General features: G+C 36.9%; 1 protein-coding gene across 2 annotated transcripts in view; it reads right to left on the bottom strand.

The window, feature by feature from the left end:
- Positions 1–25,389, bottom strand: part of ANO2 (anoctamin 2) — a 337,896-nt gene that overhangs the window by 85,843 nt on the left and 226,664 nt on the right. For both annotated transcript variants that reach the window (XM_063447820.1, XM_063447821.1), the window contains 5 exons: positions 17,497–17,568; positions 16,502–16,703; positions 15,618–15,729; positions 14,550–14,607; positions 11,138–11,238 (listed from right to left, as the gene is read on the bottom strand). In XM_063447820.1, the coding sequence (XP_063303890.1) occupies positions 11,138–11,238; positions 14,550–14,607; positions 15,618–15,729; positions 16,502–16,703; positions 17,497–17,568 (545 nt within the window). The remainder of the gene's footprint in view (positions 1–11,137; positions 11,239–14,549; positions 14,608–15,617; positions 15,730–16,501; positions 16,704–17,496; positions 17,569–25,389) is intronic.

Genomic DNA, 25,389 nt, shown 5'->3' on the forward strand with positions numbered 1-25,389 from the left:
AGGCGTGGCAATTTTCATTTCGTCCAGTATCTCCTTTACCCCACTACACTGTCTCTCAAACCTGCAAGGATGGTTTTTATTTCTTAAAGGAACTATCAACAATGCTTTATTTACCTTTGTTAACATTTATGTCCCCAACAGTAACCAAATATATTTCCTTATGCAGATGCTAATGAGGCCTGAACCCTTTATTGAGGGGCCTTGTTAGTGTAGGGCAACTGGAACTTGGCCACAGACCAAACACTAGACATCACTTCTAAGCATAAGGACCACATCTAACACGAACGACTCCTCTTGCACAAATTGCTACACTCATACCAACTAGTTAACAGCTGGCGAATGATACACCCTGCGAGTAGGGACTTCTCTTACTTTTCCCACACTGCGAACGCTTATTTGCACATAGATAGATTCTATATGACCCATAGACATTTATATTTGCTGGCTGATGCCTCAATAGGCAACATAACATGGTTGGACCACGCACCAGTTTTTATGATTGTTACTCTACAGGGTGCTACTCAGCTAAATTCCCAGTGGTGTATTAACGAATCTCTGTTTGATGACAAGCGGGTGGTGGAGGAGGTCAAGATAGGACTAGATAATTATTTTAAAGAGAATATCACTCAGTACTCGTCTGCCACATGGGTGTGAGAAGTCTATACAAGTAAGGAGTGTGACATATCTATGGAATGGAAAAATGGTAACAAATTCATAGATGCAATTATTATTTCTGTGGCATAAGAGGAGATAGAACCAAATGTTTCCATCTGGATTGATGTTGGTCTGGAACACATGGGGGTGGTCACCTATAGTTACTCTAGGTATGCCTTATCGCCACCTCTGGGTGAGGCTTGGTAATCCGCAGGGTATATATCCAATGATATTAAAGTGTGTATTGTACTTGCTTGGGGTCAAAATCTAATTTTGAGTGAGTCACCGTCCTCCTTGCCAGATACCCCCTGGGCAGAAGTTTTACTTTGAAAACCTGAGTAAGTGATTAGGACTTCTGTTATGTTATCCCTTTTGTTTTTATCTGTTGTTGGTGTGAATAATTTGTTTAGCATCTATTTTTTTGTATGCACTGTGACTATTTTTTGCTCATAATAAATATTCCTTTATTAAGTTCAGCCTTTGTCTGGTAAAGAATCACGTTACCTGAAGTGACTAATTAATAAGTGTTTTGCAATTGCATAGTTATTGTGCTAAGTTGTATTTGATGGGTTTTTAGTATTACGTTACCTGGGGGACCAAGGCACCCCAGTTATGAATTGTCTTGGTGGTGGCAGCATTAAAATAGTAATATTGATATTATTATGCTTAAGTGTGGGTGGTGTTAAGGGGGATTTTATCATTATTTCTGGTCTTGTGCAGACAAATAGTGAACGTTAGCCCTTTCACCACCACAACTACGTCACGCACACTCTTGAAGTAGGGTGCGTTCGTGACAGGGTTCCCAGCACAACACAACAGAGTACATAGCAAAGGCCTTCACAGCTTTTTACCATAACCTGTACACCCTTCCAAGACCACCGGATACTGAGGGAGACCTTCAGGCATACATGGAAAATAACACAAAACACATCATAAAAGAGGAGAAGACCATTTACTATAGAAGAATTAGAGAAAGCCAATAGAGCACTCCCCTATGGAAAAAGCCTGGGTCTGGATGGACTGACTAATATATATTATAAACTATTTGCGGCCAACCTGTCCACCCATTTCTTAGAGGCACTTAATTTCATCGAAGAGTTGGTGCACCTGCAAGCACCCATGCATACTCCACCGACCCTTGTCACATTTCTACAATATGATCGATTCTCCCTCCAATCAGGCAAAATGGTGCTCCATATAAGGATTGGGAATATATTGAGGTGTGTAATGAAATACTCGGGGTATGGGGTATGGCAATTCGTAATCATGTCTGTAGACGATGTGGTTGTGGCCTTTGCCATTGTCAGCATTTTATTAGTTATATGTTGTGGGATCCGGGTCATGTGATCACCGGGTCATGTGATCACAGTCATCATGAATGGATTTGGAACAGAGGGTAAATTCACTGGCTGCAAGGAGGGCAAACATTGTAGTGCATGCTATGTCGCCCTAATGCCATTAAAGGGTTAAATACATAGATTTCAAAGTGCACACTGGTCAGGCACTTAATGAGTTAATAAGTTAATACTATTAACTGAGTTTGCTAATGTACCTGTGGATACTACCATGTTAGTAACACCAAGCAATATGTAAATATTGAGTTATTGTTTGCATATTTTAAAAGCTGTTAATACTTTTCATGCACATTCCAGTTATAAGACAGCATGTCCCTAAATCTCCTCATATTTATTTTTTATCTTAAACATGATGTAATTCAAACTGTTATACCAATAGGCTATAAACATTAGGAGCAATGACAAAAGAGTAAATAGTGAGAAAATGATGGTTGTGTCTTATGAGTAGATTTCCTTAAATAGTAAAGTGAGACAAAAAAAAACGTACATTTTAAACAATTAGGGCTCTGTTATTAAAGGAACACTCCAGAGTTTTGAATAAATACATTTATTCAGGAAAGAAATAAGAGCCCATTGGGCCTGGTGCTTACAATTATGATGGGTCTAATTACAGAACCTTATTGACAGAAAACATTAAAGCAGTCATACAAAACGGAAGAATTACCACCTATGAGAAGGGCCCAAATTAATGGGACCGTCTCACCGGTGGGAATAATCACCTTGATGGACACTCCAGAAATGTCCTGGGGCTTAACCCCTAAATATAGAGAGAACCAAAGGGATATACAACAAGCTGGAAAAACCAAACTAGTTGAATATGTAACTGGAAATCGTAATTCATATATTATAATAACTGTACAGACTTGAAAAAATAGTAATAATAGTACAAAAAATAGAGTAAATAGAATACCATCTAATTCAAAGTGCAATCTTGCCTTAATGGCTCACCTCTAGATATGTCTCTCCAAAGAATACCCTTGTCCTACTAAACCCAGCGCGAGCTGCTATCTAGTGACTTTATTGAGGCTTAAATGCAATGTCAAGGTTAGTGGCTTGTGGATCTATTGGTAGGCGTCATGCAACTGACGTGGGTGTTCAACTTTTGGCTCACACTCGGTCCTTTGTAACAAAATCCGAGCTGTTGCTGGTTAAAGTGTTGAATATCCTGTAAAGTTCGCAGACTACACCATATTGAGTTCACCCTAACAGATAAGTGGGGAACAGCGTATAAATGGTAGCCGGGATAGGCGTAAATCTTGGCCACTGTGGAAGATATTCATATACTTCACAGAGCTAAAGTTAGATAATGGTGCCTTTGCTAGGTAGATATTAAGCCCGTTAGTCAAAAGTAAAAAAGGATATGCATAAATACTGGATATAGTTGTATACCCCCTAATTGGTAAATAGGAGATGGTATATGAATAATATCCAGAGTATGGTATTCAGCCGCTATAGAGGGCTAATTGAGTACCTCTTAAGATATACACATCTAAGTAATTTAGACTCCAAGAAGTATAGAGTATGAAACTGCGAACTAACAATTGATCTACATATATACAGAGTTATTCAAATAAGGCATACCAAGTATAGCCGTCAGGAGAGAAAGTAGAGGTGAATAATAAGGATTAAAGTGCCTCTATGTGCAGAACCATACTTAGAGTGTTGGTTGCCTGCACATAGTGATAGATAACCTAGTGAGGAAAGCACACAGTGAGGAAAAAGTGAGCCCAAAAGAGCCCGACGCGCGTTTCGGTGCTGAGATGCACCTTCGTCAGGGGCTAACTGGAGACTGCGTCTCGGTCTCCTTTTTACAGGGGTTTAGGTTTAGGTTATCTATCACTATGTGCAGGCAACCAACACTCTAAGTATGGTTCTGCACATAGAGGCACTTTAATCCTTATTATTCACCTCTACTTTCTCTCCTGACGGCTATACTTGGTATGCCTTATTTGAATAACTCTGTATATATGTAGATCAATTGTTAGTTCGCAGTTTCATACTCTATACTTCTTGGAGTCTAAATTACTTAGATGTGTATATTTTAAGAGGTACTCAATTAGCCCTCTATAGCGGCTGAATACCATACTCTGGATATTATTCATATACCATCTCCTATTTACCAATTAGGGGGTATACAACTATATCCAGTATTTATGCATATCCTTTTTTACTTTTGACTAACGGGCTTAATATCTACCTAGCAAAGGCACCATTATCTAACTTTAGCTCTGTGAAGTATATGAATATCTTCCACAGTGGCCAAGATTTACGCCTATCCCGGCTACCATTTATACGCTGTTCCCCACTTATCTGTTAGGGTGAACTCAATATGGTGTAGTCTGCGAACTTTACAGGATATTCAACACTTTAACCAGCAACAGCTCGGATTTTGTTACAAAGGACCGAGTGTGAGCCAAAAGTTGAACACCCACGTCAGTTGCATGACGCCTACCAATAGATCCACAAGCCACTAACCTTGACATTGCATTTAAGCCTCAATAAAGTCACTAGATAGCAGCTCGCGCTGGGTTTAGTAGGACAAGGGTATTCTTTGGAGAGACATATCTAGAGGTGAGCCATTAAGGCAAGATTGCACTTTGAATTAGATGGTATTCTATTTACTCTATTTTTTGTACTATTATTACTATTTTTTCAAGTCTGTACAGTTATTATAATATATGAATTACGATTTCCAGTTACATATTCAACTAGTTTGGTTTTTCCAGCTTGTTGTATATCCCTTTGGTTCTCATTAAAGCAGTCATACCTCCCAATTGTTATGTATCTGGTGGAGGTGGTGCTGAAGGGAAACTCACGGGATGCATTCATACAAATACATATACTCTATGCTAATATCTCACTTTCATCTGTCAACCAAATCCATACACTCCAACATCAGCATTCCTTGAAGTGAGATGTTGATGAGCAGGTAAAATAAGGTGAACCAGTGACCAGTAACTATCAGTGGCACTGCCCATAGGGATGGACCCACGCAGAAAGGGGGCATGTCTGACAGAAAATTGAAAGATCAACCTAGTGTGAACGCATGCCAGGCTGCTTGCCAATCTTGACTAAGGGTTGACTAAGCAAACATAGCTGTTTCAGCACCCTGAGCATGATGCAAACCCATCTATAAGCTTTCTGGGGATAGTTCCCTGGTGTCCCTCAGCATTTACTTGTCTACTCTTCTCCATCCTCTCTTACTAGCAAACAGAAGCTCCAGATATACAGTCTGGGACAGAGAATGAGGTGGACGTAGCAAGTATAGAATTAAGGGAACATGCCATAGTGTTAGAGAGACTGAAACAGCAAGAGCTTTGCACAGAGTGCAAAGTCAGCTAATCCTTAACTAATCCTCAGTGGAAAACTCTCGAAAGCTTGTCTTTGAAATATTATGTTAGTCCAATAAAAAAGGTATCATTGCATACTGCAATACTCTGGTTGTTTTGATATCTTGTCTACTGGACTAATACAGCTAATCCAATCTACACTATATATATATATAGTATTATTTTTTTTATTTTTATATATATATATATATTATTATTATTATTATTTTTTTAATTGGCCTGTTCTATGGGCATTGTCCTGGAGCTTCAGCTCCATTAGCTCCTATGTTAGTATATCCCTACATTTATTTATAATGCTGGATTGTTGATGAATCTCCTGGGCACTCACTGCCCTCTGTTCTAATTCAGCAGTGAGAGGTTTCCACGACACAACACAATTCCACCTGTTGATCATCACTGCTAATAGAATAAAATCTCAAAGAAAACTAGGACCTGAATTGGCATATTTAGGCTCTCCTGAGGAAGACATGTTGAAATGCATTATGTATTATGTGAGGACTAGTCAGTGTTGATATTACTACATATGTGTTTTGTATTATTAATAGCTAATGCTCTGTTTTTTTTTTTAAACATAATTTTCCTTTTATTGTTTTTATGATTATTTGTAATGAAGGTGATATTTCACTGACAGATCTACTGGTGTCTGGAGTTTGCATTTATTCCTGAGATTGCCCTAGCCTATATACAGCCTGTCCACTATATACCATGTGAGGGGTTTTATTTACCAATATATTCATCATATTATAGAGTGCATGTTGACAGAAAATACTAAACCCAGGACATACTTGAAAACAAGAGAAATCTCAATGTATCTTTTCTGGTAAAATATTTCATAAATAAATATTACACTATGTGATTTTTTCTTTTTTTTTTCTTTTAGATGTAGAACATGACTTCCAGCATCTTCAGAATAGAATTATATATTTACTACTTGTAAGGGGCATTTTCCACTTTTATGCACTGCATGCACTTTGCTGTTTTTCTTTGCTTATTGTATGTTGGAGGGTAGAGAGAACCATTCTTGTTTAGAGCTGCATGTGCACTTTATCACATTTATATTTGTCAAGAATAGCATGAGCACTTTTTTGGTATTGGCAAGGGGGTAGGTAATTATTGCTATGAACTCCTTGCAAACATTGTCATGGCGAGAATGAAAAGCACATTTTTTTTTTGAAAGACAAAATAACAGAATTATAATACTAGTTGCTAAGGTATGTGTTTCAGATTATTGCATGATGTAGTCTACGAGTAGTGACACATATTGGTTTATGAGTTAGGTGCGTCTGAGGGATCACAGACTATGTTCATCTAGGATTATAGTGATAGACACGGTTATACACGTTAGTCTAACAACTCACTGCTGTATATAAACCTACATTTGTCCCACCTGTTAGGCAGATCATAAGGTTACAGTTTTATCTGAGTAGGAGTACATGAGTGAGCTATGTGTTAGGAAGCATGCCTAAATATCATGTGAAAAGAGTTAAACGATATGCTATACTAAGAAGAGCAAAATGTAAACACGCTGGTGTAAAACGAACTACTGAATATGCAGCACAAAAGAGTATTCTATACATTTAGTGCAGTACGTAGGTAGGCTAAAAGGCTTTAGACATAGTATAACAGTGTTAGGTCTGGCTTACAACTTAAAATAACATCACTGCACTAGCTAAACATAAGATTGTTCTGCTAGCTACAATAAGGGTTAACTAGGTGATGTACCACTGGGAATACATTTTTCATCAAAAATAGCATTACAAGTAAGGGTTGGTGTTGGCATGGGAGCATAATCGGCATGAGACATGCATTTGTTATCAGAGTCTGGGTATTTAGCTGTTGTGGTGGTTAGTGACATTCCAGGCTAAGTATACCCTTGTGCGGCAGTATGGTGGGTGCTTCAGCCTATACTCAGAGTTGGTAAGTCCCAGTTGCTGCCGTTGGGAGTCCCACCTTTGTTGCCCCTGGGCATGGTGTCTCTGCATCGGGAGGCAGCTCCGGTAGAGCTCTGTGGGGTGTGCAGCCGCACAGCCACATGTTTTGCAGCATTGGCTGTAAAGCGTTGAATCGTGCAGTGCTGAATGCCGCGATTTTGGCCGGGTGAGGTGCTCATATGTGCCGCTTGTTTTGTGGTTCCACTTTTGTTGGTCAGTGAGTGGGAGCATGCGCTCGAGGAACATGGCGCCTGTTCCCGCCTTGAGGATCTCAGGTACCTTCTCTGCCGGACAGCCTCCTTGGATGTGGTAGCGGCAGCGTGTCGTTGGTCGGATCCATGAGGCCACCGTTAGTTCTGCCTGGCGGTAGGTTGCTCCTCGGCTAAGCAGCGCGTCTCTGAAGATTGCGCAGAGCTGGTCAAAAATCCCCAAAGGTGTAGTGGGTGGTTGGGTGTGGGTGCTCCGCTCCTTAGCTCTACGCTGGGCAGCCATTTTGGCTATGGCTTTGTGACCTGGTGCCCCCGTATGCCTTGTAGTTGGCATGTCTGCTTTTCGTTCTGTTTGATTTGTCCAGTAGGATCCCCATAGACTACTATTTAATTGGCTTAATTTTAGCCTTCCACTTGGAATAACATTTTATTACTAAACAGCTGTCTTTCTTGATACTAACATTCTACTTGGGTTGATCAAGAATTAGTATATTTATATTTTCTCACGCTTGCTGTGATTGATATATACAAACCAGATAGGAAGACCCCCTAGGTTTCTCCTTTTTAATATAACACTTTTCAGTGTAATAAAAGTCGCTTTTGTGTTTTTCACTTTGTCTTTTTTTTCTTTTTCACTATTATATAGATATGCCCTTTAAATACTAACAAAGTTTATATTTGAATTTTTTGTGTCTTACCAATTATAGTGGGTTATACCCCCTTTTTTCAAAGAAAGATTTGTTATTCTTTATTCACTTTAGTATTTTCTGGCTTAAGCCATAATACCCATTTAGTCCACTCTTGACTCTTGGGTCAGGATTTTCCTGTCTATCTAGTTGTGTAATTTATTCTCTATGTTTGTCTGTCTCTTGCCTGTGTGCTGATCATCCCAGCAAGATTGTCATAAAAACTGATACCTCATTTTGCATAAATCGTTTAATAAAAAAAAAGCTAAATGTGCACTGTATATTCTATTTTACATCACAGCAACAGTGTCACGTTTCCTGGTTTTGTGGATAGTAGAGACGTAGCAATATCGGTGAATTTGACTGATTGAGTCAAATGCTTATTACATAGTCTGACATTGAATGGTATGCTGGCTCAAAGACCACACATTCATTGTGCAGCCAAAGCATTCCTGGGATGGCAGAAACTATGTAATCAGCGCCAGAAGGTTTGTAGTACCAATGCTAAAGTCTATAGCCATCGCTATATATATCATTGAAAGAGCCTGTGTGTCTATATATGCATTCCTTCTAACATTCAACATTAGAACACTGTGTGTCAGCAGTTAAAAACAAGTATGTCAGCTATTCCACCTCCTGTGAGCTGTGTGCATTTTCCTTAACCTCTGTCTGATCAACCAAAGTTGGAAACTTCCAAAACCATTACAAAACCTAGGTAGAAACCAATTATGATATTTTGCATCCATTGCAAAATAATAAAAGAAAAGCAGATGTCAAAGCACTTTGCCAGATTCCATAATTAGATTTCTCAAAAGCAAACAAAAAAAATCACAAATATCAGTTGCGTTATTAAAGATTGACATTATGTATTTGAAAAACTTTTGCAGCCAAGAATGTTAACATTTACCATGTGATGCCATCTTTATGGATATCATTTGGAAGTATATTGAAATTGAAAAACTCATTTGACTGTGTTGGAATTTCACAGAAATTCCAAGCCAGCTAAGAGGTATACAGGGACAAAGTAGGGACTACTTTGTCTCTATTTCTTCTCTGCTTGACTGTCTTAGACTCAGGTAGAGTCTGAGTGTCAACAGTTGTGACCAGTAGCTGCTGCAGGAAATTTGATATGTCTATGGAGGATCCTGGGGTTTTGCGTTATCCTTCATAGACCTTAATGCTGTACTCCTGGGCATGCAAAGAGAACACACTGGATCAAGATTGCCACACTGACGATGGAACAGGTTAAGGTAAGCAATCTGACCTTTACCTGCCATCCCTGGCCACTGCACCCCCAGCAGCAATGCCACCGTCGGCGAGATTTGCAATTAATGCAAAGTTCCCAGGTTGTGATAGTGCCACTTTAATCAGGTTAATGAATGGCACAATTTCAAAGCATTTACTTCTGCAGATTAATTTAAGTTGTGCCTGGGGATTATCATCTTAATTGTGTGTCTTTTGTGGTTCCATATTTTAATACCACATTGGTTGAATATAGTAAGACCTCCATATAGATGCTGAACTCCTGTATCAGTAAGTGAGTTCAATGCACATTAGTGAGAGAAGTAAAATACTGCATCACAAAACATCTGGAATACAAAATATGTCCAAGGGGGATTTCTTTTCTTTTTTTTTTTGTGTGATATTTAAAAAGCCCAAACCAGTATATTTATTGCAAGGATGTTAGAACAATCTAAACACTTATTCTATAATCAATTCTCTAATTAATAAAACCTACTAAAAAGTAAATGTAAACTTATGTAACATAGTTATGATACTCCTATACTGAGCAATCTGTATGTGTATGTGTATGTGTATGACTTCTGCAGATAATATATACCTATATAACAATGTACGGTATTCCCGTTGTGTATGTGCATGACAGAGGTAATATAAACCTTTATAATGAAGTATGATATTTTGTCCCTGTCTTTTCTTTGGATGTATATAACTAGGTAAGGAGGGACTTCCTGCCCCTCTGCTTGTAAAACTAATACAATATCAAGCTTATTGCGCATACACTGTATTTTTGTGCAAACGTGTCTGATGAGAGCACCTATATGTCTCAAAAGTGTGTCTAAAATCACTTTTTCTTAGCTGATAAGGGTATCACTTACACACTTGGCTTGTTGCTTTTTGCGTAAAGGCATACTATTTAACTGCCTAGCACAGTAACACTATTTTCTGTAAGTAATTAAAATTGCAAAGTGATAATAAGAGATAAGAGAAATGATCATTTGTGATAATGCAAAAGAAGTCTGAGTCTTGCCAGAAGACGACAATCACTACAGACTGTGTACACCATGTGATTTCAGCTTAGGGTAACACCAGGATTACACATACTACTTATATTCTGCTTTTAAGAAATTGGGACATCATATTTTAAGAGGTATCCCACTTAAGGAAATTAAATAAAGAAAATTGATTTAACTCCTTAATGGCAGATAATTGAGCAGTGAGACTGCATGGGCATGGTCTATACATCAAAACCACTCAATAAGGCTAGAGTTTTTTGTTTCTTAAAGTATCCTTTTAATAGACTGTGTTTGTACCCATATTGACAGTGCACACATTTGGAGTTGAAACAGGAACATTGTATTCATTATGCCTCTGACAACTGCTAATTACTGCAGTGGCAAAATCATACCTAGGTCAATTTAGACTGATATAAAACTGAGAATAGGTCTAATAGAGGTGTTTACTGTTGGCAAGTGTCATCTAAGTTCACAGCTGACCATGGACTGCCACAAATATTATTTGAGTGTCTGTCAAAAACCGATTAGGAACGTTTCTTACATTTTCTATATTATTCTGCCATGCCATCTATATTTCCTGCCCTCCTAAGGGTGCTGCAAGATTTGTTGGCTTTTATTTCGATATAGACTATACCGTAAAAGATTGTCATATGAATTACAGAAATTGTGCCTTAAAGTATGTAAATGTAATACTTACGGAATTCCTATTTCAAACAAATTGTTCTGTATCAGTTGCTTCCCAAGCATGATGATACTAAGCTGAATGCATAGTTCCATTAAACAGCCTCCTGGTGCACACTGAAATTAAAATTGGAAAATAAGTTGGCAAAATAAACATCATTCAGAAAGCAGGCATAGTTGTAAGGAGATCATAAATGTTAAATGTTGCTATTTATACTGTGAGACAAATAGGTCATAATATGGAAGACACTTGTGTTGCAGACCAAAGTTCATATCCAGAGCACATGTCAACAGGGAAGGGCTGGCATCTTTTGCCCTGGCGAGCAAGCACAAATGAATGGCCTTTTTGTGCACAAAACTCATAGATGTCTATGTAGAAAATCCAACTCAAATGGAGTATGCTGGTCCTACTCAAATGGAGTTTCAAGGTATGTCATTATATATTCCTGCAACCTCAATCAGCATGACCAGCACAGAATGAAGGGATATTTAAAGATCTGTACATGCCTAAGAAATGCAGACTATGTTTTCCACTGGTCAAACTGCTACTAATGACAACTGGCATATGTTATGAATGTCATTATCATTGCCTCATCTCAAGCTGAAGTCACTGAAAACACCTCCAGGGACATTATACATGCTCATTATAGTCTAATGGCCTGGTAAGCCTCAGATACAATGCGGAACGTGCGCAACAGGGGAAATGTGTACGTCCTTTCCATAAGTTAGATGTTGATTGCTGATGGATGGAAGGAAATCAAATGAACCTGCATCGATGCTCCCTTCATCCCTCAAATCTCTGAGGACAGTAACAATGGATTTTCTACTGAACATTGCAACTGGACAGGCTTAGCTCCAAGGACATTGTCAGTCTGCGTTCTGAAAATCCCTATGTAACAAGCTTTTTGCTGCTTGAGCTGTGGGAATAATCAATCAATGGAGCATCGAGCACATAGAGCTTGTAGGCCTGTTTTTTGGCCTCAATTATTCTCTAGTACATCAAGAACTTTATTACAAATATACTTTTTGCTACAGGAAAAGATACTTATAAAGAATGTGCACATTGATCACCATGAAAGAAGATGGTGGAAGAAGATTAACTGTTTTATGTGAATTAATTGTGTGGGCATTTGGGAATGGAATGTTTGTCAGGAAAAAGCCACAAGGGAAAAAAAAACAAAACACCTGGGTGCATATTATACATAGCATTATGTTAGGATGTCTGTTTTATAGATTAGGATTATGCAGTTTACAAATATGTATCAGAAAGGGAAGTGATTGACCATGATCCACAGAGGAGTTTAATAGGAATATGTACTCCCGTAGGTTTCCTGCCTTGTAAAAATGAATAATAATAATAATAATAATAATAATAATAATAATAATATTAAATACAAGTAAGTTTCTTCTCCCCTGCAGTGTCCTGAACCTAAGGGCATTCACTAAGAATAGGATGTTACTAACCCTTTGATTTGTGTGATTTATTATGCTTGTGTGATTGCGTTATTCTTACAGAATAAGTGGATGGAATGGTTAGACAATTTGAACCTGATACAACTATTTTGTTTGCTAGAAGACATATTCGGAATTATGCAACTTAAAGTACATAAACAAACAATAATAGGTTTTTAAGTTAAAATATTAAATATGTTAACTCATGCTTGGTCACATCTAGCTGAGGAACATACCCTCATATAACCTCAGATAAACGTGTTTTACTCTTTTTACCTTGTACCCATCTGCCAAAACAACTACAACTACAGTGCCACATAATATCAAGGCTTACATTTAAGTCATAAACAAACTATAAGAATAAAGAATACATTGCAGAATAAGTGATATTTCATATATACCATTAACATAGATACATCTAAAGATAGAGCAAAATGTTTCCAGTGCAGTGTGATAGGTTTGCAGTGATGAAATAATAAACATGTAAGAGTAACCACTTAATTGCCAATTGGTAATCTGCAATTAAGTGGTTATTCATTATACAAACTGGTATATAGTATGCGTCAGAAGTCTAGATGTTTAAAGATAACTTAATAACCAATGAATTGTTAGTATTATTTTGATTTTGTGCCATTCATGTAGATCTATTGAACCTATACCTTTATAAATCCTGAACTTTTATAAATACAATGACAAATTGTCAAATTGCACCGGAAATTCTGTCTGATTTTTCATCCCAACTGGTTGTATCAACAAGGGTTTGCTAAAAAATTGTTAAATTCTCCATGTACAAAAATGGTTTGCCAACTGTAAAAGACCCTCGGTCAAAAGAACCGGGAACACTATATCAAGTGCCAAGCATGTAAAGCAAGGGGACTGGAGACAGGATTCTTCAAGTTGCAAATTTTTCATGTGACAGAGGTAGCAGGCACACTGGGAAGACGACATGGGGAAAGGCTGCACATTACAGAACCCAACTATGTCACATAGCAATTGTGAATTGTTGTCAGAGAGATGTGGTGACTCCTTATCCAGCAGATTGCTGCTTTTTAATGGATACCATGTCACAGGCATGAGAAGAAGGAAGACTGGTAAGGGGACTCTTCAACTTCTGGAAAACTGTGATTTCTCTTTTTTTGACATATTTTGTGGGCAAACCCATGAGGATAGATGAATGAGATATGATATTGATGTTAAGCTTTTTCCCAGATAATGCCCAGGTACATTGTTCATGCAGAATAATCAAAGCAATAATTTATAAACTAAAATATTAAACGCTTAGAGATGTTGCAAGAGGTGCCAGGGTCAATATAGATGAAACTGCATAAGACCTCCAGAAAAATGGAAAGCAGAAATCCAAAAATTAGTTAAAGGACCACTCTAGTGCCAGGAAAACATACTCGTTTTCCTGGCACTAGAGTGCCCTGAGGGTGCCCCCACCCTCAGGGACCCCCTCCCGCCCGGCTCTGGAAAGGGGAAAGGGGTTAAATCTTACCTTTTTCCAGCGCTGGGCGGAGAGATCTCCTCCTGCTCTCCTCCTCCGATCCTCCTCTTCTCCTCCCCGTCGGCTGAATGCGCACGCGCGGCAAGAGCTGCGCGCGCATTCAGCCGGTCACATAGGAAAGCATTCATAATGCTTTCCTATGGACGCTGGCGTGCTCTCACTGTGAAAATCACAGTGAGAAGCACGCAAGCGCCTCTAGCGGCTGTCAATGAGACAGCCACTAGAGGACATAGGGGGAAGGCTTAACCCATTCATAAACATAGCAGTTTCTCTGAAACTGCTATGTTTATGAAAAAAATGGGTTAACCCTAGAAGGACCTGGCACCCAGACCACCTCATTAAGCTGAAGTGGTCTGGGTGCCTAGAGTGGTCCTTTAATTGCCCTAAACTATGTACCCAACATGGACATACTTTAAATCTGAGAAATGGACATTATCATCAAAATCATCAAAATTGTCTGTGTTAAATATACCTCTTCAACTCTGTAATCATTGAAGATATATGCATAGCTCCCAGGCCGTCCAACAAACCTAAAATGAAAATAACAGGTCGTTAGAATTCTCATATTCTGATATCATATTGTAAACGCCTTTATGCATAAATGGAAACAAACCTTAGCAAATATGTTTGATTTACAACTTCATTGTTGTCATGGTGCAAACATTTAGGTTTTTCCCAACAAATCTTACCTAATATGCAAAGTTAAAAGTATTTGTGTATACTGCTCAAGCATTAGTCTTTTGAGACCTAATATCATATTGAAAGTGATTCAGATGTATTCACATTCACAAATATCTGAACTTTGTTACTAGGTTTCCACAAATTTGGAAAGTGAATGGAATGCCCTGCTAGCACCATCAGCCAATATTTTAGATGAGGGTTACACCACTGGAGCAGCAAAAATGAGCTACAATTATATAGTCAGTTAAGAAATCCATGCTATTTTCTATATCTGCTTATAGGATTATTATTTGCATAAATCAGCTTAACGAGTGTAGATATTTTTCTCAGTGCATACCTAGGACAACATTGGGAAAATAATTATATTATAGCTGTAGCCTTACCAATTGATAATCTAAACTCAATACAGGAAAGTACAGAAAACACAAGATAAATGTTAAAATAAGTCATATTACAAGGATGGTAAGGATGGCCTAAAGGTGGAGCTTTTTATTTTTATATCAGAGATGATGGTTTGTGAAGAGGTATAATTCACATTCCGCCCCAAAAAATAAGACTATATACGTATAGATATTTATTATGTTTATGAAGACTGGTTGTTTAAAGATAACTTAATAAGCAATAAATTGTTAGTATTCTTTTTTTTTTCAATTTATTTTTTATTAGTAACCCTTAATATTAGTGACCACTTACGGTAATATTTTTCCAATCAAAAAGTGCTCAGCGGTGACGGGGTTATTTTAGATATGGTACATTAAGCTACATGCTAAATCTACACACATACATTTTTCTAATTTCTGCCTTTTTCACTAAATTCAGTAAATTTAATGCAAAAATATCTTTATTATAAATTGCTTACCTTCCTTTAAAAAAGGCAACATAAAATATTGAGGCATATGAATTAACAAACTTCAAAAGGAAAGCCTTCATAATCAGTCTTTCTTCAAAGGTCTTTTCGGTTTTAGGTACCTCTGAAATAAATACAAATAAAATGTCGAAAGTATTAGGAACAAAAAAAAAAAACTCTTATCCTTTCTGCTAATTAATTATGAATTTGAAAACTGATTTTGCCAATTTATCCTTCAGAGTTGCAAGCAGCCTAATCACCTATTCCAGGTATACACTGTGTAACCAATAGCAATACAGAGAGAGGTAAGGATACTATCTCATAAGAAAGCAGCATTGTACAATTTTCACACATCTGACTCTAAACAACACCAATAGAGATAATGTCTCTTGAAAAATTTTAAAATACAAAATTGCCAGTTTGAGCAGTAAATTTGTTGCACAGTTTACATATATATTCGGGAGTCCACACTCCCCAGTCATCCTTTATATATTTCCAGTTATACACTGTCTCTTCACAGCCACCACCCTCTGACATCTGACCTACAAATTTCGAGTCATGCCTCCTTCCATATACCTGGAAATCTAATGCTTTTAATAACATAAATGTCATATTAATGCATGTATTTTATTTATGGATGTAACAGTTTATTGAGTTCTAACTAAATAGGTAAATTATAAGAAGGCCACCTTTTATATTTTATATAATAAGAAATGCTAGATAACATTACTCTAACTTTTTTAAACGTTTGGAGTGGACTAATATTTAAAATAATTTGCATTTTTAAGTGTTCCATAAGTTAAGTGTTAAACAATATTATTTGTAATTATTTTTTATGATACATTTCCCTAGTGCAGTTTAACAGTTATAGCCATTTCTGAGATGCATTAGCTTACCTATTTCTGTGAGCCATTTTGCAACCACTCCGTAAATCTCATCAAGCATGAGCACTAAAACTAGATTAATAATAACTGCAGTTGCTGTTACGGTCACACGAACATTTGCCCTGGTTCCTTCATTTGTACTAAGTGCCAAGGTTGCTGCAATTGTGATCCGATATATGATTACTCCAAACACTGCTGAAAACGTCAGTGCTATCTAGGAAAGACGTTCAAAATAGAAATATGTTTAGACAAACTAGTAATCTGTTTTAATAAAAAAAAAATGTTTTTTATCAGAATCATGTGTTATCAGGCTGGAACGGTGCAAGACACAATTGAGTATTATTACCATAGATCAGTGGTTCCCAATATTTTCCATAAACAGTAACCGTCATATTAGCGATATGTTAGACATGAATATAGTTGCTGTTATTTCAAATTTATAAATCTTTCTCTACCCAATCTCCTCTTTTTCTATGCCCGATGCTCCCATGCACCTTCTCTGTCCCAGGAACCTCCCAGCACTCCATGCAGATTAGATGGGGCCCAGTTGCACTGTTAAAGCGCTACAGCGCATAACCAGGCCTCTGAAGACATATGTCCATTGGGTGGCCTTAAGTGCATGGGCCACCCAATGGACCCTTTACCTTGCAGTTCCTAACCTATGCGTGTGACTGTGGCACCGCCAATACTGAAAGTTTTTTTGTTTACTTCCGGGGTACCTGGAATGTACCCCTGGGAAGAATGCGTGCCACAGGTTGGCAACCCTTGCCCTAGATCACTAATGGGTGAATTTGTTAGTGCTAGATGTGGTATTTCTGGTGTTGTGAAAAAGTATTTGGGGCTATGCAAATATAAAAAAGCCAAGCATAAGGCCACATAAGCAATACAATCGCACCACAGCCATCTAGAATAGCATGACTGTACCTCTGCACCACAACAAAAAATGTATGTTCAATAAATATAATCAAAATATCAGATGTTAGAAGACATAGCAAAGAAATACATACCATAAATAAAATGGATGAGAAATTAACTAAATATGCAGGTATACGATCTCTCCATGTCAACTTTTCCTGTTTCTGTAAAACATAATCATATTGAGAATTTTTTTGTTGTCACACATTATTTATAGACCATGGTTCTCTATATTTTTATTTAGTTATAAATCACCCCAGTCATCTCCATCACCTATAATGTTTGCATTTCCATCTCCAGCAGTTTGCTTTCAATTTCACATTACAGAGAAAGCTGGTTGTTAAGTCTTTCTACACAGAATTGTGCAAACATAGAATACAAAGCTTAAAACAGTGGAGCGCTTATGTGATAACCCAGTGTTATATTGTGCACACAAAAAAGTAGTATTATAGCACTCAGCTGGGATTTTTTCTAGTTTTATATTGATGTCTTCTGTGCCTTTAAAACATAAAATTGCATATAGTGTAATAGTGTTATTTTTATGGGCACAGAAAAAAGGAAAAATTGGAAAAACTCACATATTCCAGAGCTAATATAACCAAGCTCTGGTGTGGATTGCTTTTAGGTCCGTTCCTGGGCGACCTCCCCCTCTTTTTATTTCAGTGCTGGCGTAGGTCCAATGTTACCTCTCAATAGAAACAATATATAGTGAAGGTCCACCAGACCTGGATTGCAATTTTATTATAAGGGGAGATATACTCACAAGTGTAGAGCCTGTATCCTGGCTCAGTAAATCAGCTTAGTGTAGTTTGGGACTACACACCCATCTGTATAGATGCCGGAGACTCGAATTCGGTAAAAAAGTATTATTTTATTTTCCAAGATAAAAATAAAACTAAATATAAAAATACAGATACCAAATCTATTTAAAAAGTCTATTCAAATAAAGAAACGCGTTTCACCGTTCAGTTCGGCTTCCTCAGTCTACTAATTCTGACTTTCCTGGGTCTCCGTTTTTAAATGCTTCCTACTTTTGTTCTCCATCAGCTGTTTCTCGTTCAATTTTCTCTTCACGCTGTATTTGCGGTCCACGCCTCGATTTCGATGTGTGTACGTGGACCGCATGACGTCATTATGTCAGCATAAGAGTTCATTTGTGGAAGGGCGTATTATAATATTCCTCCCTCCCTTCTTCCGGTCTGCGTTTCATTTTGCTTTTCACCAATTAAGATTTCATTTTGCAGATAAAGAAGGAAATTATATTAAATCAATTCATTATATAAAACATCTTTTTGTAGTGTAGGGAAATATCATTCTTATAGAATATATATAAAGGAAGAGATCCTATTGCATCCATTATATACTGAATTAAACTACCCTCTATTAAATACCACATTATCTTTTTTTCTACAAATATTTCAATCCTTTCTTATTTACCTTTTGATTACATAAATTTAGCATACTTCCCAAATTGCATTCTTAAACTTCTTATTCAAATATAATAAATATCCTGATACATATATTTTAATTAAATCTAATAGGATATTGATTCTAAAAATCGTCAATGATCAATTCAAAATTAAAAATTAAAAATTAAATCTATTCAATCTCCTAAAAATAGAGATAGTTGCCACTACTCTCCGTGGCTAGAGAACGCCCCTAAGGGACAATTTCTCCGCATAAGACGAAACTGTACAGACCAGAAGTTATATGAAGAACAATCTCTTAAGATAAAGAATGATTTCCTGCAAAAAGGATATGAGGAAGAGAAATTAGAACAGGCAAGAATAGAAATAAAAGCAAGAAATAGAGAAGATATATTGAAATATAAAACTAATAAGAAAAACACATATCCAAGCAGTATTCCCTTCATATGTAATTTCAGCAATCAAAATAGAAAAGTAAGAAATATAATACAGAAAAATTGGCATATCCTGTTGCAAGACCCAACATTAAAAGAAATCTTGACAGAAAAACCAAGAATAGTCCATAGGGGTGTTAGAAACATTAAAAGCAGTCTAGTAAGAAGTCATTTAAGAGAAATAAAAATCCCATCTAGGCTAGATAACAACATTGGATTTTATGGTTGCGGACAGTGTATGGTGTGTAAGAGAACAGGCAATCACAGAAGAATAATTAAAGAATACCATTCAGAAAAGACAACTCATAAAATTAAGGAATTTATTACATGCCATACTAAAAATATAATATATCTACTAGAATGCCCGTGTGGACTGAGGTATGTAGGGAGAACAACAAGAGCACTACATACGCGTATAGAGGAACACTCAAGAAACATTTTAAAGGGCTATGAAAACCACAGCGTTTCAGCTCACTTTGGAATTTGTCACCAAAAAAATCCTACAGGCATGAAATTTATAGGTATAAAGAAAATCCGAAACGACTGGAGAGGAGGGGATTTTAATAAGATTATAGGAAAGGCAGAGATGGAATTAATCTTTATGTTAAATACAATGACCCCATATGGACTTAACAGTGATTTCGAGATCTGCCACTTCCTAAAGTGAAGGAGATATCAAAACCTACACTACCAAAATTAAGAAATATTTTTCTTTTAAAGAAGAACTATTAGTTTTATAAGCCTATTTAAAACTTTTTAGGAGATTGAATAGATACCTATATTTAATATTTAATTTTTAATTTTGAATTGATCATTGACGATTTTTAGAATCAATATCCTATTAGATTTAATTAAAATATATGTATCAGGATATTTATTATATTTGAATAAGAAGTTTAAGAATGCAATTTGGGAAGTATGCTAAATTTATGTAATCAAAAGGTAAATAAGAAAGGATTGAAATATTTGTAGAAAAAAAGATAATGTGGTATTTAATAGAGGGTAGTTTAATTCAATATATAATGGATGCAATAGGATCTCTTCCTTTATATATATTCTATAAGAATGATATTTCCCTACACTACAAAAAGATGTTTTATATAATGAATTGATTTAATATAATTTCCTTCTTTATCTGCAAAATGAAATCTTAATTGGTGAAAAGCAAAATGAAACGCAGACCGGAAGAAGGGAGGGAGGAATGTTATAATACGCCCTTCCGCAAATGAACTCTTATGCTGACATAATGACGTCATGCGGTCCACGTACACACATCGAAATCGAGGCGTGGACCGCAAATACAGCGTGAAGAGAAAATTGAACGAGAAACAGCTGATGGAGAACAAAAGGAGGAAGCATTTAAAAACGGAGACCCAGGAAAGTCAGAATTAGTAGACTGAGGAAGCCGAACTGAACGGTGAAACGCGTTTCTTTATTTGAATAGACTTTTTAAATAGATTTGGTATCTGTATTTTTATATTTAGTTTTATTTTTATCTTGGAAAATAAAATAATACTTTTTTACCGAATTCGAGTCTCCAGCATCTATACAGATAGGTGTGTAGTCCCAAACTACACTAAGCTGATTTACTGAGCCAGGATACAGGCTCTACACTTGTGAGTATATCTCCACTTATAATAAAATTGCAATCCAGGTCTGGTGGACCTTCACTATATATTGTTTCTATTGAGAGGTAACATTGGACCTACGCCAGCACTGAAATAAAAAGAGGGGGAGGTCGCCCAGGAACGGACCTAAAAGCAATCCACACCAGAGCTTGGTTATATTAGCTCTGGAATATGTGAGTTTTTCCAATTTTTCCTTTTTTCTGTGCCCATAAAAATAACACTATTACACTATATGCAATTTTATGTTTTAAAGGCACAGAAGACATCAATATAAAACTAGAAAAAATCTCAGCTAAGTGCTATAATACTACTTTTTTGTGTGCACAATATAACACTGGGTTATCACATAAGCGCTCCACTGTTTTAAACTTTGTATTTCACGGATTTGTGTGTTTGGGGAGAATTACACATTCAGTGTGATAGCAGCTCGATTTATAGTAATAATTTGATACATTGTATCCACATAAAACGTTTTCACTGCACAGACTTGTGTTCATGCTATATTGCTTGAAACATAGAATAACCTTTAATAAAATATGAATCTAAACACATCTTTCTCATTGTATCTTAAATCAACAGGTAGAAATTATTATTAGTATGCCACCTGTATTAGGTAAGTCCAACATTAAACAGGGACAGCCAATAGTAGTGATTCTAGAGGTACTCTACAGCTCATAGTATTGCTTCTGGTTCTTTGAATCTTTGGGTACCATTTCTCTATTTTCAGTTTTAAAGTTCTGGAGCTGATGAAAAAACAGACTCTTCCTGACATCCAATCCTGGTTCATCTGCTGCTGCTGCGATAATTATTCCCCTCTGCATTATTCATCAAAAACTATTGATGCTCACTGGCTACCATTACCACCCAGTATTTGACAGCTTTGATCTGTTGATGTGAAAGGGATTCTTTTGCAGTATTTGTGTGACTGCACAGGGGCTGGACTTTTGGTGCTTGGTAGAGCAGTATTTGGGAGATCATTACAAACACTCAGAGTGGTGCACCACTCTACTACTACAATCAGTTGTAGTTGTTATAGTGCTCTGAGTGGAATTGTATTTAAATAACATTGTATTGCACATTCCATGCTTTTCAGGACAAATTGTACTAGGCAGGCCAGGGCTGCTAGCCAGGCTTTTAAAGTTACCCGCCACTGCAAGCCATAGAATAGTTTATACTTGCCAGAGCTAAATTTTCACTCTTCAGTAGCTAGTGGTGAATGGAAATTTTGAGAGATATATGATACATATAACAGATAGGAGGTGATCAGCGCTTAAGATTATATATGCATACGATACAGATGGTGTTCTTAGTATATGGATCTATAAGTACAAAGCAAGAAACAGATTATGGTGCAGTAGTGTAGATGTTTGTGAAGTGAGTACAAATGAGCAAAAGTGCACACACTTTTTAGAGCTGTCTCAGCTCTATTATGAAGGCCTGGATGGAGTAATCTCCATCTATGGATATAAGTGGGGGGTCTTTGGATCTTGCTTTCAGGATGGAGTAGGTATACAGTCAGGTCCATGAATATTGGGACATCGACACAATTCTAATCTTTTTGGCTCTATACACCAACACAATAGGTTTGTAATGAAACAAACAAGATGTGCTTTAATTTGAGGGTATTTACATCCAAATCAGGTGAACGGTGTAGGAATTACAACAGTTTGTATATGTGCCTCCCACTTTTTAAGGGACCAAAAGTAATGGGATAGATAATTATAAATCAAACTTTCACTTTTTAATACATGGTTGCAAATCCTTTGCAGTCAATTGCAGCCTGAAGTCTGGAACGCATAGACATCACAAGACGCTGGGTTTCATCCCTGGTGATACCCTGCCAGGCCTCTACTGCAACTGTCTTCAGTTCCTGCTTGTTCTTGGGGCATTTTCCCTTCAGTTTTGTCTTCATCAAGTGAAATGCATGCTCAATTGGATTCAGGTCAGGTGATTGACTTGGCCATTGCATAACATTCCACTTATTTCCCTTAAAAAACTCTTTGGTTGCTTTTGCAGTATGCTTCGCATCATTGTCCATCTGCACTGTGAAGCGCCATCCAATGAGTTCTGAAGCATTTGGCTGAATATGAGCAGATAATATTGCCCGAAAAGCTTCAGAATTCATCCTGCTGCTTTTGTCAGCATCATCAATAAATACAAGAGAACCAGTTCCATTGGCAGCCATACATGCCCACGCAATGACACTACCACCACCATGCTTCACTGAAGAGGTGGTATGCTTTGGATCATGAGCAGTACCTTTCCTTCTCCATACTCAAGCTTTAGCCTGCTCGCACGTTCTCCTATCGTTATAGGAGTAATTCCTATTCATTAACCCCTCAGTCTCCAGCTGATATGTTTTCTACCAATTAATCTAAATCAATTCTCTGCAAGTTAATATCAACTTCCTTCCTTCATTGAATTATTGCTGCAAATCAATTGTATAAGACAATCTAAGAATCACTCACCAATTCTGAAGTATTTAAAGATACAGCACCTATGTTCCTCCAATCAAAATATTAAAGACACAGTATAAGTGAATTCTCTGGTGAACTGTCATCTCTTTATTTCCTCAATAGATTAGATTCACATCTATTCAGTCTGAAATCTGCAGTTGAGCTCCATCTGACTATATGTGAACGTGACATGAGCTCACCGATGCGTTCTTTCTTTTTAAGGATGTTTCAAACAGTTGATTTGGCCACACCTAATGTTTTTGCTATCTCTCTGATGGGTTTGTTTTGTTTTTTCAGCCTAATGATGGCTTGCTTCACTGATAGTGACAGCTCTTTGGATCTCATATTGAGAGTTGACAGCAACAGATTCCAAATTCAAATAGCACACTTGAAACTAACGTTGGACTTTTTATCTGCTCCTTGTAAATGGGATAATGAGGGAATAACACACACCTGGCCATGGAACAGCTGAGAAGCCAATTGTCCCATTACTTTTGGTCCCTTGAAAAGTGGAAGGCACATATACAGACTGTTGTAATTTCTACACCGTTCACCTGATTTGGATGTAAATACCCTCAAATTAAAGCTGAAAGTCTGCAGTTAAAGCACATCTTGTTCATTTCATTCCAAATCCATTGTGGTGGTGTATAGAGCCAAAAAGATTAGAATTGTGCTGATGTCCCAATATTTATGGACCTGACTGTATGTGAAAAAAGACAAAATAGAAAATCCAATCGTATAGTATATACAAACAATTGGTATTGATGAAGGAAAATATCCTACTTACGTCACCTAGAGCAATGTCCTGCTCTGGTATGAAGAACTTGAGATGGAACAATCCACCACCTAGGGATATATGCTGGAACCAGAAGGATGATGAGGGCTGTATGAAGTGGATGAGAAAGCCTTTGGCGAAACACGTTAAGTGAGGACTTACTTTATCCACAGTTTGTTTGTTATTTGTTTTTAGTTATATAGCTGTTGTTTCCAGCTTTTTATTTAATATACCTACTGTTTTATACATCATCACCTGTGGAGTACATCCTTCATACAGCCCTCATCATCCTTCCGGTTCCAGCTTATATCCCTAGGTGGGGATTTTTCAGCCTCAAGTTCTTCACATCAGAGCAGGACATTGCTCTGGGTGACGTAAGTAGGGTATTTTCAACCATCAATACCAATTGTTTGTATATACTATTCCATTGCATTTCCTATTTTGTCTTTTTTCACATGTACCTACTACATCCTGAAAACAAGCTCCAAAGATCCTCCACTTATATCCATAGACGGGGATTATTCCGTCCAGGTCGGTGTGAGTGCGCACCATTTGCCCATTTGTACTCCCTTCACAAACATCTACCGTACTGCACCATAAACTGTTTCTTGCTTTGTACTTATAGATTCATATACTGAGAATATCATCTGTATCGTATGTATATATAATCTTAAGCGCTGATCACCTCTGTTATCTTTACTATCCACTTCACATGGGTGGAGAGAACCCCTTGTTGGTGATTTGCTGCTAATCATAGATATTGAGCACTTATACTCACCAGTTTTTCTATATATGATATATATATATATATATATATTTATATGTAGATTAGATTCACCATATTAATCAGAAGACAAGATGGCAAAATATTGCAGTATGCAATGATACCTTTTTTATTGGACTAACATAATACCTAAATGACAAGCTTTCAAGAGTTTTCCTCTCTTCCTTAGGTCTGCTGAGTAAATTCATAAGATTCATATCCATATCCTTACTGGAAATTAATAGTAAAATAAAACTGCTGTTTTGTTGCACTGCTTAATATTTTTATTACACACTCAATAAAATAGTGTGACCAGTTGCGTTGTTTTATATGCCAGTGTTTATAATGTGTAAGAGGCTAGCATTGTTCTCCAAAATATACAATTATTATTTTACCTTATCCTTATCTTGAATGTGGTAATATAAATTAGCTTTCTGCCTAATTAACAGTAAGGAGTATAACAGTAAGTCATATAATACATTTGAGATAATGGTTGAAATTG

This window comes from Pelobates fuscus, chromosome 3, assembly GCF_036172605.1.
Source record: "Pelobates fuscus isolate aPelFus1 chromosome 3, aPelFus1.pri, whole genome shotgun sequence".
Taxonomy (NCBI): domain Eukaryota; kingdom Metazoa; phylum Chordata; class Amphibia; order Anura; family Pelobatidae; genus Pelobates; species Pelobates fuscus.